This window comes from Ammospiza caudacuta, chromosome 16, assembly GCF_027887145.1.
Source record: "Ammospiza caudacuta isolate bAmmCau1 chromosome 16, bAmmCau1.pri, whole genome shotgun sequence".
Lineage (NCBI taxonomy): Eukaryota > Metazoa > Chordata > Aves > Passeriformes > Passerellidae > Ammospiza > Ammospiza caudacuta.
The window spans coordinates 11,937,606-11,949,707 of NC_080608.1; the positions used below are offsets into that span (position 1 = coordinate 11,937,606).

Here is a 12,102-nt window from a genome sequence, read left to right on the forward strand (position 1 = left end):
CTTCTTTTTCAATTAATTAGATGAATTCACACTTGGGGCATGTGGAAGGTTTGTAGTCAGACATGCTAATTTGCTGGAGTACTGCAGCCATGGTGTCCCTGGCGGGCTCTCCTTGCCTGGTGCTCCAACCCTGACCAGGTAAGAGTAGACAGGGCCCCACTTGCTGGTGCCTACCTGCAGGTGATGGTCAGCGTGTCCTTGGCGTTGATGACGTGCTCCTCCTCAGTGATGCTCAGAGTAGGAGGGGTCATAGAATAGCTGCTCACCAGATCTGTGGAGAGAAAGGAGACAGGGGATGATGCAGGGATGCCCAAGCCTGGGCCCAGCGCTGTGGGCAGCAGGGATCCTGGTGCCATGGGCCCAGAGAGGGGCAGAGGCTCCTGAAGCCTCGATCTCCCTGGGGTCTGCTCCCACAGGGTAGCTAATGCTGGCTCAGTGGGACAAAAGAGATTTGCCTGCAGCCCTCTGGCTCCAGTGAGCAGATCTTGGGCCAGGGCCAGACAGCCCCTGGGCTTTGATAGACAGCCTAGCACGGATGAGGGCCAGAAAAAGAATGGAAGACCAGAAACTGGGGAATTCAACTGTAGCCATTCCTCACCAGGTGAATGATACTGGGCTTGCTTGGACTAGGGCTCTGAAATGATTCTCTCTGCTAACCAGAAGGAGTTTGGCAGGAGATTTTCCATACACATGTAGCTTTCTGTAATCAGAGGCACAAATCAGGGATGCCCAGATACCACGAATGTGTTTGTGTGAGATGCTCTCCAGAGCAAAGAGGCATTCATGGAGTGCCCTTCTCCTGTGGTGCACTCTCAGGTGCAGTCACCTGAGTAGGACCAACCTTAGTGGATTGCAGCAGCCCCTTCCCTGTACCACCAGACAGGCATTCCAGGAGTGAAATTATCCAGGCTCAGGGACAGGCAGTTAAACCTTTTCATGTTCTTCTTCCAGCTTTTTTCAGGGAGAGTCCCACTTTTTGTGTGTTTGCATCTCTGGCATGCCAGACATGCAACCTGAGTGAGCTCCTCATGGACAAAACATCTCGAAGTACCGGTTACCCTCAGAGACTACTGTTGTTTTTTGTCAGCACAGTGTTGCCAACTGTCATTACTTCATGATCTTTATCTTAAAACTCCGGCTTCTGGAGATGTGAGATAATTCAAAAGAAGTCTTGTTGACTGCAAAAACAAGCAAACTAACTAGAAATAGAGAGGGGGAAAAATGCTATGGAATGTGAGGCTGTGACTCAGGTAGGTGCTAAATGCTAAGGAAGAAAAGAATGCAAAAATATGCTGCTGGCTTGACTTTCTACAAAAACATGAGGTTTTTTGCAACTGTGTTCTGTGTATGTCTGTTTCCTTGCCTTGTAACATTCAAACCCAGGTATCAGAGAGATCTGGCAGGGTTGGAGAGGTCTCAGGGATGTGGTGTCTCCACGTGTTTCACAAGCAGCTATAACTAACACCTTTCCTTCAGAGCTGTGACCTGAGGACTACAGGTTGAGAGCCTCAGGATGAGAGGAAATGGTCTTAGGTTGCACAAGGGAGGGTTAATATTGGACATTAGGAAAAATTTCTACACTGAAAAGGTAGTCAGTCATTGGAACAGGCTTCCTAGGGTAGTGGTAGAGCCACCATCCCTGGAAGTGTTCAAAAAACATGTGGATGTGGCACTTGGGAACATGATTGAGTGGTGAACACAGTGGTGCTGTGTTAATGGCTGGACATAATGATCTTAGAAGTCTTTTCCAACTTTAATCATCCAATAATTCTAGGCATGATTCTCTATGGGGAACCCAGGCCCAGGAGACAAGAAATGGCCACCAGCTTCTCAGCCACAGGAGTGGCATGGGTGGGTTCCAGGCTCGTGGAGAAGCCAGAGTGCCACCAGGAGAGGCTGCTGTGAGGGACAGGGCGGTGAGGGACGTGCGGAGCGGCACCGCCAGCCCTGCCAGGCCCGGCCTGCCGGCCTCCTTCTCCCCAATTGTTCTCCACTTCCTTCCCGCCTGCGCCGGCTCGGAGGTGGTGTCCCCATGGCTGCCCCCATGGCAACAGCAGGGTGACAGCCATCTCCCCCCCGGAGGTGGTGTCCCCATGTCTGCCCCCATGGCAACAGCCATTTCCCCATCTCCCCCCCCCACGCCATTTCCCGCCTCGCCTCCACTCACCCACACGAAGCAGCGTCAGCCCAGGGGCAGTCCTGGCCACCTCCTGTGTATGTGTCCCCCTGCCACGGCCTGATCTACAAACACCTCTCCCTCAACAACAACAGCAGCAGCACAGCCATCACTTGTCACTCAACACACGGGTCACTGTGGTCCCTGAGCTGCGTGGTGCTCGGCCACCATGGAGGACACCCCGCCATGTGCCTCCAACCTCCTCTTCCCCTGAGGAGGGGACGTCAGATGTCACACAGAAAAAATGTGCCCTGGGGCTGTGAAAATAAATGACCGCATTTTTTGTAAAATCCCTTCAAAATGTAACAAGGTTTATTAAAAAAAGGAGGCGGGGGAAGGAATCTGTCGGCTAAGCTGCGTTTCCTATTAATGCCGGACACACTTATCCCCGTGCAAACACTGCTCTCCAGATGGCCACAGCTCCCCTGCCCATCGTCCCCGGGAGCAGCTGGGGGTGCCTGTCCCCCCACAGTGCTCAGCCCAAAATGCAGAAAATATTGGCTTGCACAGGGCTGGCTGGGGACAGCAAAACCTCTCATCCTGTCTGTGCCCTGGGGCAGCAAGCAGAAAGATAATCCCCAAAACTCTGGCATGGCCAGCTCTGGGCTGGCTGCAGCAGGCACTGAATTAGATCTTAAAACTGGCATGGTCCCTCTGCTTGAACAACTAAATAAGTGCCAAGGTGGCAGAAGTCTCTTGGCCAATGCTGTGCCTCACCACCGGGGCTGGGGGGAGCAGGATGGTGGCAGAAATAACCCCCTGCCTCCCTTCACGTGCTGCCTGGTGACCTGTTAGCAAACAACACCAGGGGGTGGAGGGGAAGAAAGGAAAAGTACGATCTGTGCAGGTTGGGGCTGTGGGATTCCTGCAGATGCATCCTGTCCATGGCCCTCCGTGAGTACAACAGGAAAAGGAACCACTGCTCACTCTGAAAGCACCGTGGTGCAGGGCTGGGGACACTCCTGCTGCTGGCAGCACTGCTGGGCCAGCTCTCCTTGCCACCCAGCCTCTTCACTGGCCCCACATTGCTGGGAACTTTGGGGACTCCCTGCACTGGCTCACACTGGGGACTCACTACTCACGCTGATGCCTGGCATCTTGGGATGCTGATGGCCAGAGGCACCCATGGCATCCAGGACAGGCAAAGGGATGCACAGACCCATTCCCAGACTGCAAAATCATCTTCAAAGCCATCAGCTTTCCCTGCAAAAATTCTCTATCACTCTGTGCTTGCCAGATGGATCCACCCCATTGCTGGCCTTGCCCTTTCCCTCCCCAAGGGAGCGTGTGCCCTGCCATGGCTCTCTCCTGCATTTCACTCTCCCCAGCACTGAACTTGGTGCTGGGTTTGGCCATAAAATCTCTGCTAACCGACACACAGATGGTTTGTGTCTCTGGCAAATCCCAGGGTGCGAGGGAGATGTCTCCAGAGCATGGATTGTCTCCTCTCCTCTGAGTCCCTCCTTCCCCACCTCCAACCCCTGTGATGCTTTATCTCCTCAGCCCTCCAAGCAGTTCCCGCTTTCTCCCGTACACCCAATTGTGCCGTTGCACAGGGAGAGCATTAATGTAATTAAAAAGGCATGCAGCAGCTCTGGCTTTGTTTTTTCAAGATGGTTGCAGCTTTTTTTAAGCAAGTTGGCAGCAGGATATTAAAATAAACAGAGGGGGATTGATGGGATGCGGTGAGAGGAAGCAGGATCCCACAGCCAGTCACACCTTGTCTATTTCCAGAGAAGCACATTTCCCAGCAGTTTTCTTTGCCTTGATCTTGCAGAGCATGGCTCTGAAAGGGGCCAGGCTGCACTGAGGGCCTTCTTATCACTGATGGCTGCTTCACTTTCAGGCCCCCCTACCTCCTTCTGCACCCTGTCTCCACTGCTGCTCTCAGTTGCATCCTGCATCCAGGGCTCTCCCTGCCTCGTGGGGAAGTCACGTTCACCCTGGAAAGTACTATCCATCCCAGGGCATCTCACAGACTGACCTCTTCTCTCCACCCTTGGGCATGTGGGAAAGTCCTGCACGGGGTCTGGTTTTGCCTTGCAATAGCTGCAAATGCTAAATCCCTGCAGAGCAGCATTGGTGCCAGAGCCAGCATTGCCACAGCGTGCTGTGACTTTGGGAAGAGAGCAAAGGCTGTGTGTGGGACAAGGTACAGCATGGTGTGGTGCAGAATGGCACATCACAGCTCCTGCTCTCCATCTGCTTCCACTCACAGGAAGCCCTGCACCGGATCCTCCCCCAAACCCCCACACACCACCTCAGCCCCTCTCTGCTTCCCCTTCCCTCCCTCTCTGCTGAGTCGGCCCTGCTGACTGATTAACGGGGCCTTTCCGGACAGGGATTTTGTTCACACTCTGTCCTTCTCTCTGACTTCCTTCCCTGGCACTGGGCTGCATCACTCTGCTCACAGCCATCACATGGCCCCAGCTCATGCTCCTGCCACCCCACCTTGGGGTCCTGTGACAAGAGCTGCAAGATGACATGCACAAAGCAAAGCTGCTACAGGTGAAGCCTGTCTCCCTGCACCTTGCCCAGCCCAGCCTGCCCACCCCAGTGCTGTACTGGGGCAAAAGAGAGGCTGGAAGGGAAAAGAGCGTCCTTTCCCCCAAAAAGCTCCCCTGACCCTGCTATTGCCTCACCTCTACTTTGCTGTTTTCAGAAAAAACTCCCAGACAATGAGCATCTGTCCAACAAAGCAATGCAGGAACTCAAGATTTGGACACTTTCTAAAAAGGAAAATTTTTTTTGTGCCAGTTACTATGTGAGTAAAACTCTGCTCCTGAACAGGCAACAGTAAAATTCTGGTACCTCTCCAGCCAAGAGGGACTATTCAAAAGAGCAGCAGTAGCTAGCACTGGGACAGAAGGAGAAGCTTTGCTCTGCTCTTTCTGCAGACTTCTCCTGCTTTCCAAGCTGGACTTGTTTGAATTAGCAGCATTTTCTGGCAAAACTGCATGTGCCCCACAGGAACTAACTCCAGCACCTCAGGTACCATTTTCCCCCCACTCCAGTTACAATTCCCCACTTGCCCTGTGCTGGTACAACTCACTGCCCTTGTTCTGGAGGACCCATGGTTGCCCACAGACGTGTGGGAAGTCCTTGTGCTGGAGGCAGAGCCAGGCCAATTCCCACCTACAGGGCTGAAGTTCCCCCATAGAGCAGCTCATTCTCATGCACGGGGCAAGCATCCAACTGTGGGTTGGAGCGGCAAAGCGTGAGTGTCACGTCACACAAGGAGCAGGCAGCTGGCAGAGCAGCAGGGGAAATTTGAAGTAGGGCTGTCAGCTCCTCCTCTTCCTCCTCCCAGTGCTCTCCAGCAGGGAGGAAGGCTTGTTTTGCAGAGAGGTGAGATATCACACGAGGCTGAGAAATAAATGTCAGGCTCCAGCCGATGTAGGGATGAAACACCAGGTGTCTTTTCTCCAAACTCACAGTGGGCAAAGTGAGCCCCAGACAATGGGGGGAACTGACACCAAAATAGAGCAGGTTCTGCCCAGCAGCCTGTGCCCAAAGACTGCCAGGGTAGGGTGACAGCCACCCAGGCCCACAGTGAAGATGGGAGGAAAACAGAGATGGAAACAGGCAAATGTACAAATGAAAAAAGATCATGATAGAAAACTGAAAATCGCCCCCAAACTATGTGTGTGCACAAGGACAAAGAGAGCAGACCCCTTCTTTTATTAACCTTTTCAGGTTCATGTTCCCTGTCCCATAACTCAGGGTTGACCCTCAGTTCAGACCTGCCTCAGAAGGGTTAAACAGAGGGGCTGTGCTTCTCAGTGCAGGACCAGCCCCTCTGATCCCACACCCCCATCACAGTCCCACACACCCCACAGCTGAACCCACACACCAGGGGCTCCCTCAGGCCTTGGGCAGCTCCTTTCCCTTCTCACAGTGGGCAGTGCCAATGGCAAGGCATTGGTCCTTTGGTCTACAAATTTTTGTCCATGGACCTCAAAGCCCTGCAACACCACCAAATCAAAGTGGGGTAGAATTGTATCCTTAACATTTTATGGGGACGTTCCCAAAGCACCAGTGTCCTTTCTCAGGGAACAGAAAGGAAAAATAATTATAGAAACTCAGTCAATACAAACACAGAGGTGACCATCATTACAGGGTGTCTGATCCTTCCTGTCCAGCACCAGAAGTGTGAGACATCATCTCAGAAGCCACAGCCAGAGCAGCATCACCCTGAGGCTGGGCATTCCCTGCTTCCCCAGCCCCTGGCACAGCTGCACACCCAGGGCCTGTGGCTCTGGCCAAACAGGCCTCAGTCTGAAAATCTGCTTGGCCTCACCGCATGCACCCCAACAGGTCTCTTTAGCCTCTCATGGGTGATAAACTTTAATTAATTGGTTCTTTTCTGGTATCTTGTAACCACCTGCACTAATGGGTAATGAGGCAAAAAAAGGCACATGGTCTCTGGGCTCCTTCAACATTTCATCTTCCAAGCTGGGTGTCCGTCAGGGAAGGGAAACAGAGCAGCTCAAAAGCAGAAACCACTTTCAGGAGAGACGGGCTGTCCCGAGGAGCAGTTACCCGTGTATCTCCGGTCCCTCGGTGCCTCCAGGCAGGGATTTATATCAGGGCATTTCCGAGCCAGCTGCCCTGGGCAGCAGAGCACAGCTACACCCAGTGCCTGACCATGCTCTCACCTGGTTTTGGACTCTGCAGTGCCCCAGGGTCCTGCCCCACGTCATCCCACAGCATCCCAAAGCGGGGTCAGCGAGCGCCTGTCTGGGAGCGTTTATCTGTCTGCCGCTCTCCCTGGCAGGAAGCACTATCTCACCATCGCCCTGCTCGCTCCAGCCCGGTTTCCTGCTCCATCCTGCCAGGTTTACCCTGCTTTTTCCTCCTCCCCTCCCCCTGCCCCACGGCTGTCAGGCCATGTTTGCATTTCTGTCTCCTGCCGTCTTTCCTCTCCCTGCCCGCGCCCCCCCGCGCTCGCTCCCCGCTCCATCCTCCCCGAGAGGCTCCGTCCTGAGCCAAAGTTAGCCCGTGTCAGGTAGCCACATGTCCGGCCGGGGGCAGCGGGTCAGCCGGGGCCACCCTGCAGACCTCCTCCAGGATCTCTGCTGTCAGCAGCCTCCCCGGGCCCCAGGGGAGCGCCTGTTTGCTGCCCTCGCTCCGGCGAGGGATGCTCCGGCACATCAGAGGGCTGGCTTCCCCCCGGTGGCCGCCGGCCCACCCTTTCTGCTGCGGCCAGGCCTGGCCAGACGCTGCTTTGTTTGGTCCTCCATTCCCCGGATCGCTGCGCGTTTGTTGGCTGCCTGCTCCTGCCCGGAGAATCCTTTTCCTGCCTTTGAGATAGAGGATGCTCGAGCCATCTGTGTGTTTTATTTCCTTGTAGAAACTAACAAGCCAAGGATTGCTTCCTCTCCCTGACATTTCAGAGGGCAGCTCCAGCTCAGCGGGATGCGCAGGGAGGGGAGGGGGAGCCCAGCGCCTTCGGACAGGAACAGGACCTATTCTGTCCGCAGGATTCACTCCCTAAGGGGCAGAAATCCTCAGACCTACCCAACAGCCTGTGGCAGCTCCCACTCTGCCACCGCCGTGGCTCTGCAGGAGCACTGGGCGAGCTGTCCTGCTTTGCATACATAACCAGCCCTCTTCCAGTGGCCCCTATTAACTGCACGGCTAAACCCTTGCAAAACTCAATTAAAATTATCCTCCCACATCTTAAGGACTGTCAGGTTGCTTCTCTTCCTGTTTTAATTTACTTCTTTCAAAATCTCGCCCTGCTCACATTCTCTGCCCCAGCAGGGTGTGATTAACGTGGTGTAGAAGGAGCAGAGGGATCAGATGGCTTTAGGGGACTGATATCAGCAATTAACACTGTTCATTACATCTCTGACTTGAAGGGATGCAAAGGATGGTCCATAGCTTGTGTGAAACGAGTGTTGGTCCAAGTCCACTACTTGGCATAAGGTAATGCCAGCACAAATGCATGGCCAGGGTGGGCTAAGGACATCCCCTGGGGGCCCTGGGGGTCTGGGATCTTTGGGTGAGTGCCTTGGGAAAGGCTGGTACTGCTGCTCCCTCCAGTTCATTTCTTTGGATTGCTTGGGGGTTGCCTGACCATTGCAGGATTCAGAGGTTAATTCTACCTTGTGACTATCCAGGTGCAACCCCAGGGGCTTTGCTGGGCTGAGGTACCTCTGGCAGCAGTGAGTACAAACCCATGGAACCCTAAGGACACATCTTTGGCCATTGAGAAGGAATGGCAGCCCATCAGTGATTAAAGGGAAATGATGGAATGAAATTACAACCCGCTGCTTCTTACACTGTACCTGTGGAGTTACGAGGCAGATGACCAAGTGCCTCTCCATGCAACTCAGCTAAATTGTAGATTTTTCTCTGTGGGATATCCACAGAGAGATTCCCAAAGAGAAATAGCTCCCAGAAGAGAAGTCACTACCAGCTCTTATACACCATGGTCCTGGACATCCAGGTCCAGCAGTCTCTAAACCACCCACTGCCACAACAGAGTGGATACATCAAGGATCTTCCTGTCCATGCCAGGGCAACATCCCCTTTACCAGAGCTCCAGCTGCCCCTGCTGGTGCTGCTGGCAGTCCAGCAAAGCCAAGACCCGTTTCAGCCCCTGGGAAAAGGCTTCTACCCACAGCACCTGGACTTTGCTGCCTGAACACAAAGGGAAAAGCCTGAGAAAGAGAGACTTTTAGATTCAACATCATCAACTACAGCTCCATCATGAGCCATTTCCAGAGGCTCAGGTGAACTCCTGCTGAAGCAAACTGCAGGTGTGCTGTTGAGGGAAGATGGAGTTCAAGCCATGTGAGGCCTCAGCATCCAACTCTCACTGGGAGATGGGGAGGCAGAGGCAGCTGACCGGGAAGTCAGACAGAGCCCGAGGGTCGGCACTGAGCACAGAGAGAAAAGGGCAGTAGCATTTGGAAAGAAAAAAACAAATCACAGGTTTGCTTTTTCCTTGATGTGTGTGGGCTTAATTGCTGGCCTTTGAAGTTTAACTCTTCCCAAGACTGTTGGATTATGGACAAACTAAGCAGGACACTGAAAAAACCCTGTATGCCACCCAGGGCAGGTTTCACCCTTGTAAGCAAAGCCTTGGATGCCCTGCCTGCCTCCTGCCCAGCCTGCTGTGCCAGACTGACTGTGCTGGGCTTTTTCAGGGGTCTTGCAAGACCTGCAGCTGTGCTGGGAGACAGTGTACCAAGTGGAAAAGACCTGCTCCCCCATCTTCATGTCCCTGGAGTCTCATCCAGATGTTTGCTACTTAGCTGTGAACTGAAATCAACTCAGAGCCCTCAAACCAAATAGCTGCCCTGGAGCTGGCAGTGCTTGTCCTCTGCAGCATAACCCACCCTCAAGCTGATCTGCAGCTGTGAGGTGCAAGTGAAGCTGATTGATAAACAGAGTAAGTGGGGAAAAAATAGTTTTGCAATTAGATTATTATCTTGGCCTTGGAAAACCTGCATTCAACTCCCCATCTGCTTTTGGCTCCCTGGCAGGCTGTCATACAGCTTCCATGTACCTCCATCCCTGCCTGAGCCACCGAGGGAAGGGCAGCAGAAACTGGGCTGCTCTGGCTTGGAAAAATGTTTACTGGTGCAAGAAAGGAGGAATCCTTATTCTTTCTAATTAAAGGTACACAAGGAACAAAGAAAATTAATTTAGCCCAGAGTCAATGCAACATGAAAAAGCTACGTTAGATGAGGATGGGCGTAGAAAGTAGGAAGCACAAGCAAAATGCAGGAGGAATTTAAACTTCCTGATTATCAAAGAGGGGGCTTCAAGCATGGAGTATAATCTAAAAATAATAATAATAAAGCAAAGAGAAGAGTGATCAGGAGCATAGAGAGAGCTGCTGCCTGGGGAGCACGAGCCCTCCTCCCTGCGTAGCCTCTCCGTGCACACCTGCACACGCACACATGAGCATCAGCACGACCCTGGGTGGGGTGGGCACGAGGAAGGCCAGGAAGATCACAGCACACACTCTTCAAAGCAGAATTAGTCATCAGAGGTAGCGGCAGAGGAAGGAAGGCTCAGGTACGAGGTCAGACACAAGCAGTGAGCGCTGACGGAGGAGTTCTGAGCGCTCGCTGCAGATCTAAGAGCCCTCGGTGCGAGCAGGACGGGAGGTGGGATCCCTGGGGTAAATGCACCTACAGCACGTTGGAGATAAGAAATTTCAACTCTCCGCTGCACAGCTCAGCTTGGCTTTCTGCCATTCCTGAAAGCAGCCAGAGCTGCCCAAACCCAGAGCCTTCCCTGATGTGGTTAATGAAATCTTACTCTGTTCTCTGCAGAATCCCCAGGAGGGATGGGCTCTAAAGAGCACAGCAAAGCTCTCCCCCCACACAGGACTTTGCTGGGCTGCACCTCAGCCCTGGGTCAGTGATCCCATCTGCTCCTTGCTGGGCAGAGACTTGAAGATGCAGAGACTCAGGGCAGTGGAGGAAGGCCTGGCCCTGTGGGGCTGTCCAGGGCGTTGATGGCAAGTCACAGATGCACACGCTCCCAGTTTCTCTTGGCACAGAGCTGTGACCACAAGCCAGGACCCGCTGCAGCAGGAGATGATAATCATCATCTCTGAGAGCCAAAGTGTATTGGGGCATTCGCGTCACTTGAGATTAGCTGGCTGTTTAACATCTGCACAGATTTCTCTCTCCACCTCCACATAACACCCCTTGTGCAGCTATGAAACTAACTTAATTCCCTTCCAAGAAAGGCTGAGCTGGAAATGTCACACTTTGTATATCACAGCACAATTCCTACAATGAAAGGCCCAGCCTAAATGGCACTAGAGGACTCTGACGCTCTTTGAAGGCCAATGAGCTAAACCTCCTTCTTCTGCTTTTTAAAAATAGCTTACACCCAGGGTGACCAAGTTGCATAAACAAGCAGTTACTCTCTGTTAGTGGCAGAGGCTGACTGTTGTTTTCCTGCTCCAAGGTGCTTCCCTTGCCACGCAGCGCAGTGGGAAGAGCACGCAAGCGGACGCGCTGGGGAGGAAGCGTTTACACATGCTAATGACTTCCAGCCAAGGAGCACCAGCACCAACAGGGAAATGGTGCTAAGGAAACAACACGCCACTTCCTCGGCTCTCCCTCTTTGGTCACCATGAGGCATTTGATGCTCAGAGCTGTGGGGTGATGCTGGTGATGGCCTCTCCAGCTCCCTGGAAATTCAAGGTGTGGATGAAGGAAAAACACATTGGCTTGGTCCACAAATGCAGGAGAAGCTGTTTGGGAGTAGGGGTGTTTTGGCACCATAGTGGACCAAAGGGGCCGGGACAGACACTGGCCCTTCCCCACTCCCAGAAATGTGTGTCTGGAGGCCAGAGTCCTTCCAAGTGCCACTCAGGTTTATTTCATCATACACATCTCTCTTTATGCCAGAACAGGTTTCCTAAGTTCATGTGGGGTCCTGTTTATTTTTTTTTTTTTTTTAATCACTATTGTATTAAGAAGTGTTTTTCTTTTGGCAAAGGTTACGGTGGGGCCAACGCTGTGCGAAGTCTCCTGCCTTCTATCACCACTAAAACCTCTGAGCCAGAGCTCAGCCCAGCCACGTCGCTTATCTTCAATGAAGGCAGGCTTGGATTTCCCCCTCCATATAAAAAATAGATCCCAGCACTCCCCCTCTCCCCCAGTGCATTCTTTCAAATGCCACCCACTCCTTGTTATTGCTGGGAGGCTGGAGAGCCAGGGATTAACAGCCTCAGACTACATCAAGCTTTATTTGTCTAAGCAGCCAAGGGTGAGGAACAGCCATAAATATTGTGAAATGCTGGACGTTGTGGAGCGGCATGATTGGGCAGCACAGGCACCTTGGCAGCAGGGATTTCATCTTGGGCTGGACACAGTCCTGGTGTGACTGATGTCATTGGAAAGGTTCCTGGATCCCTACAATACAGGGGCTTTGAGGAATATCAAACT

General features: G+C 52.9%; 1 protein-coding gene across 2 annotated transcripts in view; it reads right to left on the minus strand.

Annotated features, from left to right (window-relative positions):
* The window catches only part of FLT4 (fms related receptor tyrosine kinase 4), a 57,088-nt gene that overhangs the window by 35,918 nt on the left and 9,068 nt on the right, over positions 1-12,102 (minus strand). For both annotated transcript variants that reach the window (XM_058815210.1, XM_058815209.1), the window contains exon 2: positions 175-271. In XM_058815210.1, the coding sequence (XP_058671193.1) occupies positions 175-271 (97 nt within the window). The remainder of the gene's footprint in view (positions 1-174; positions 272-12,102) is intronic.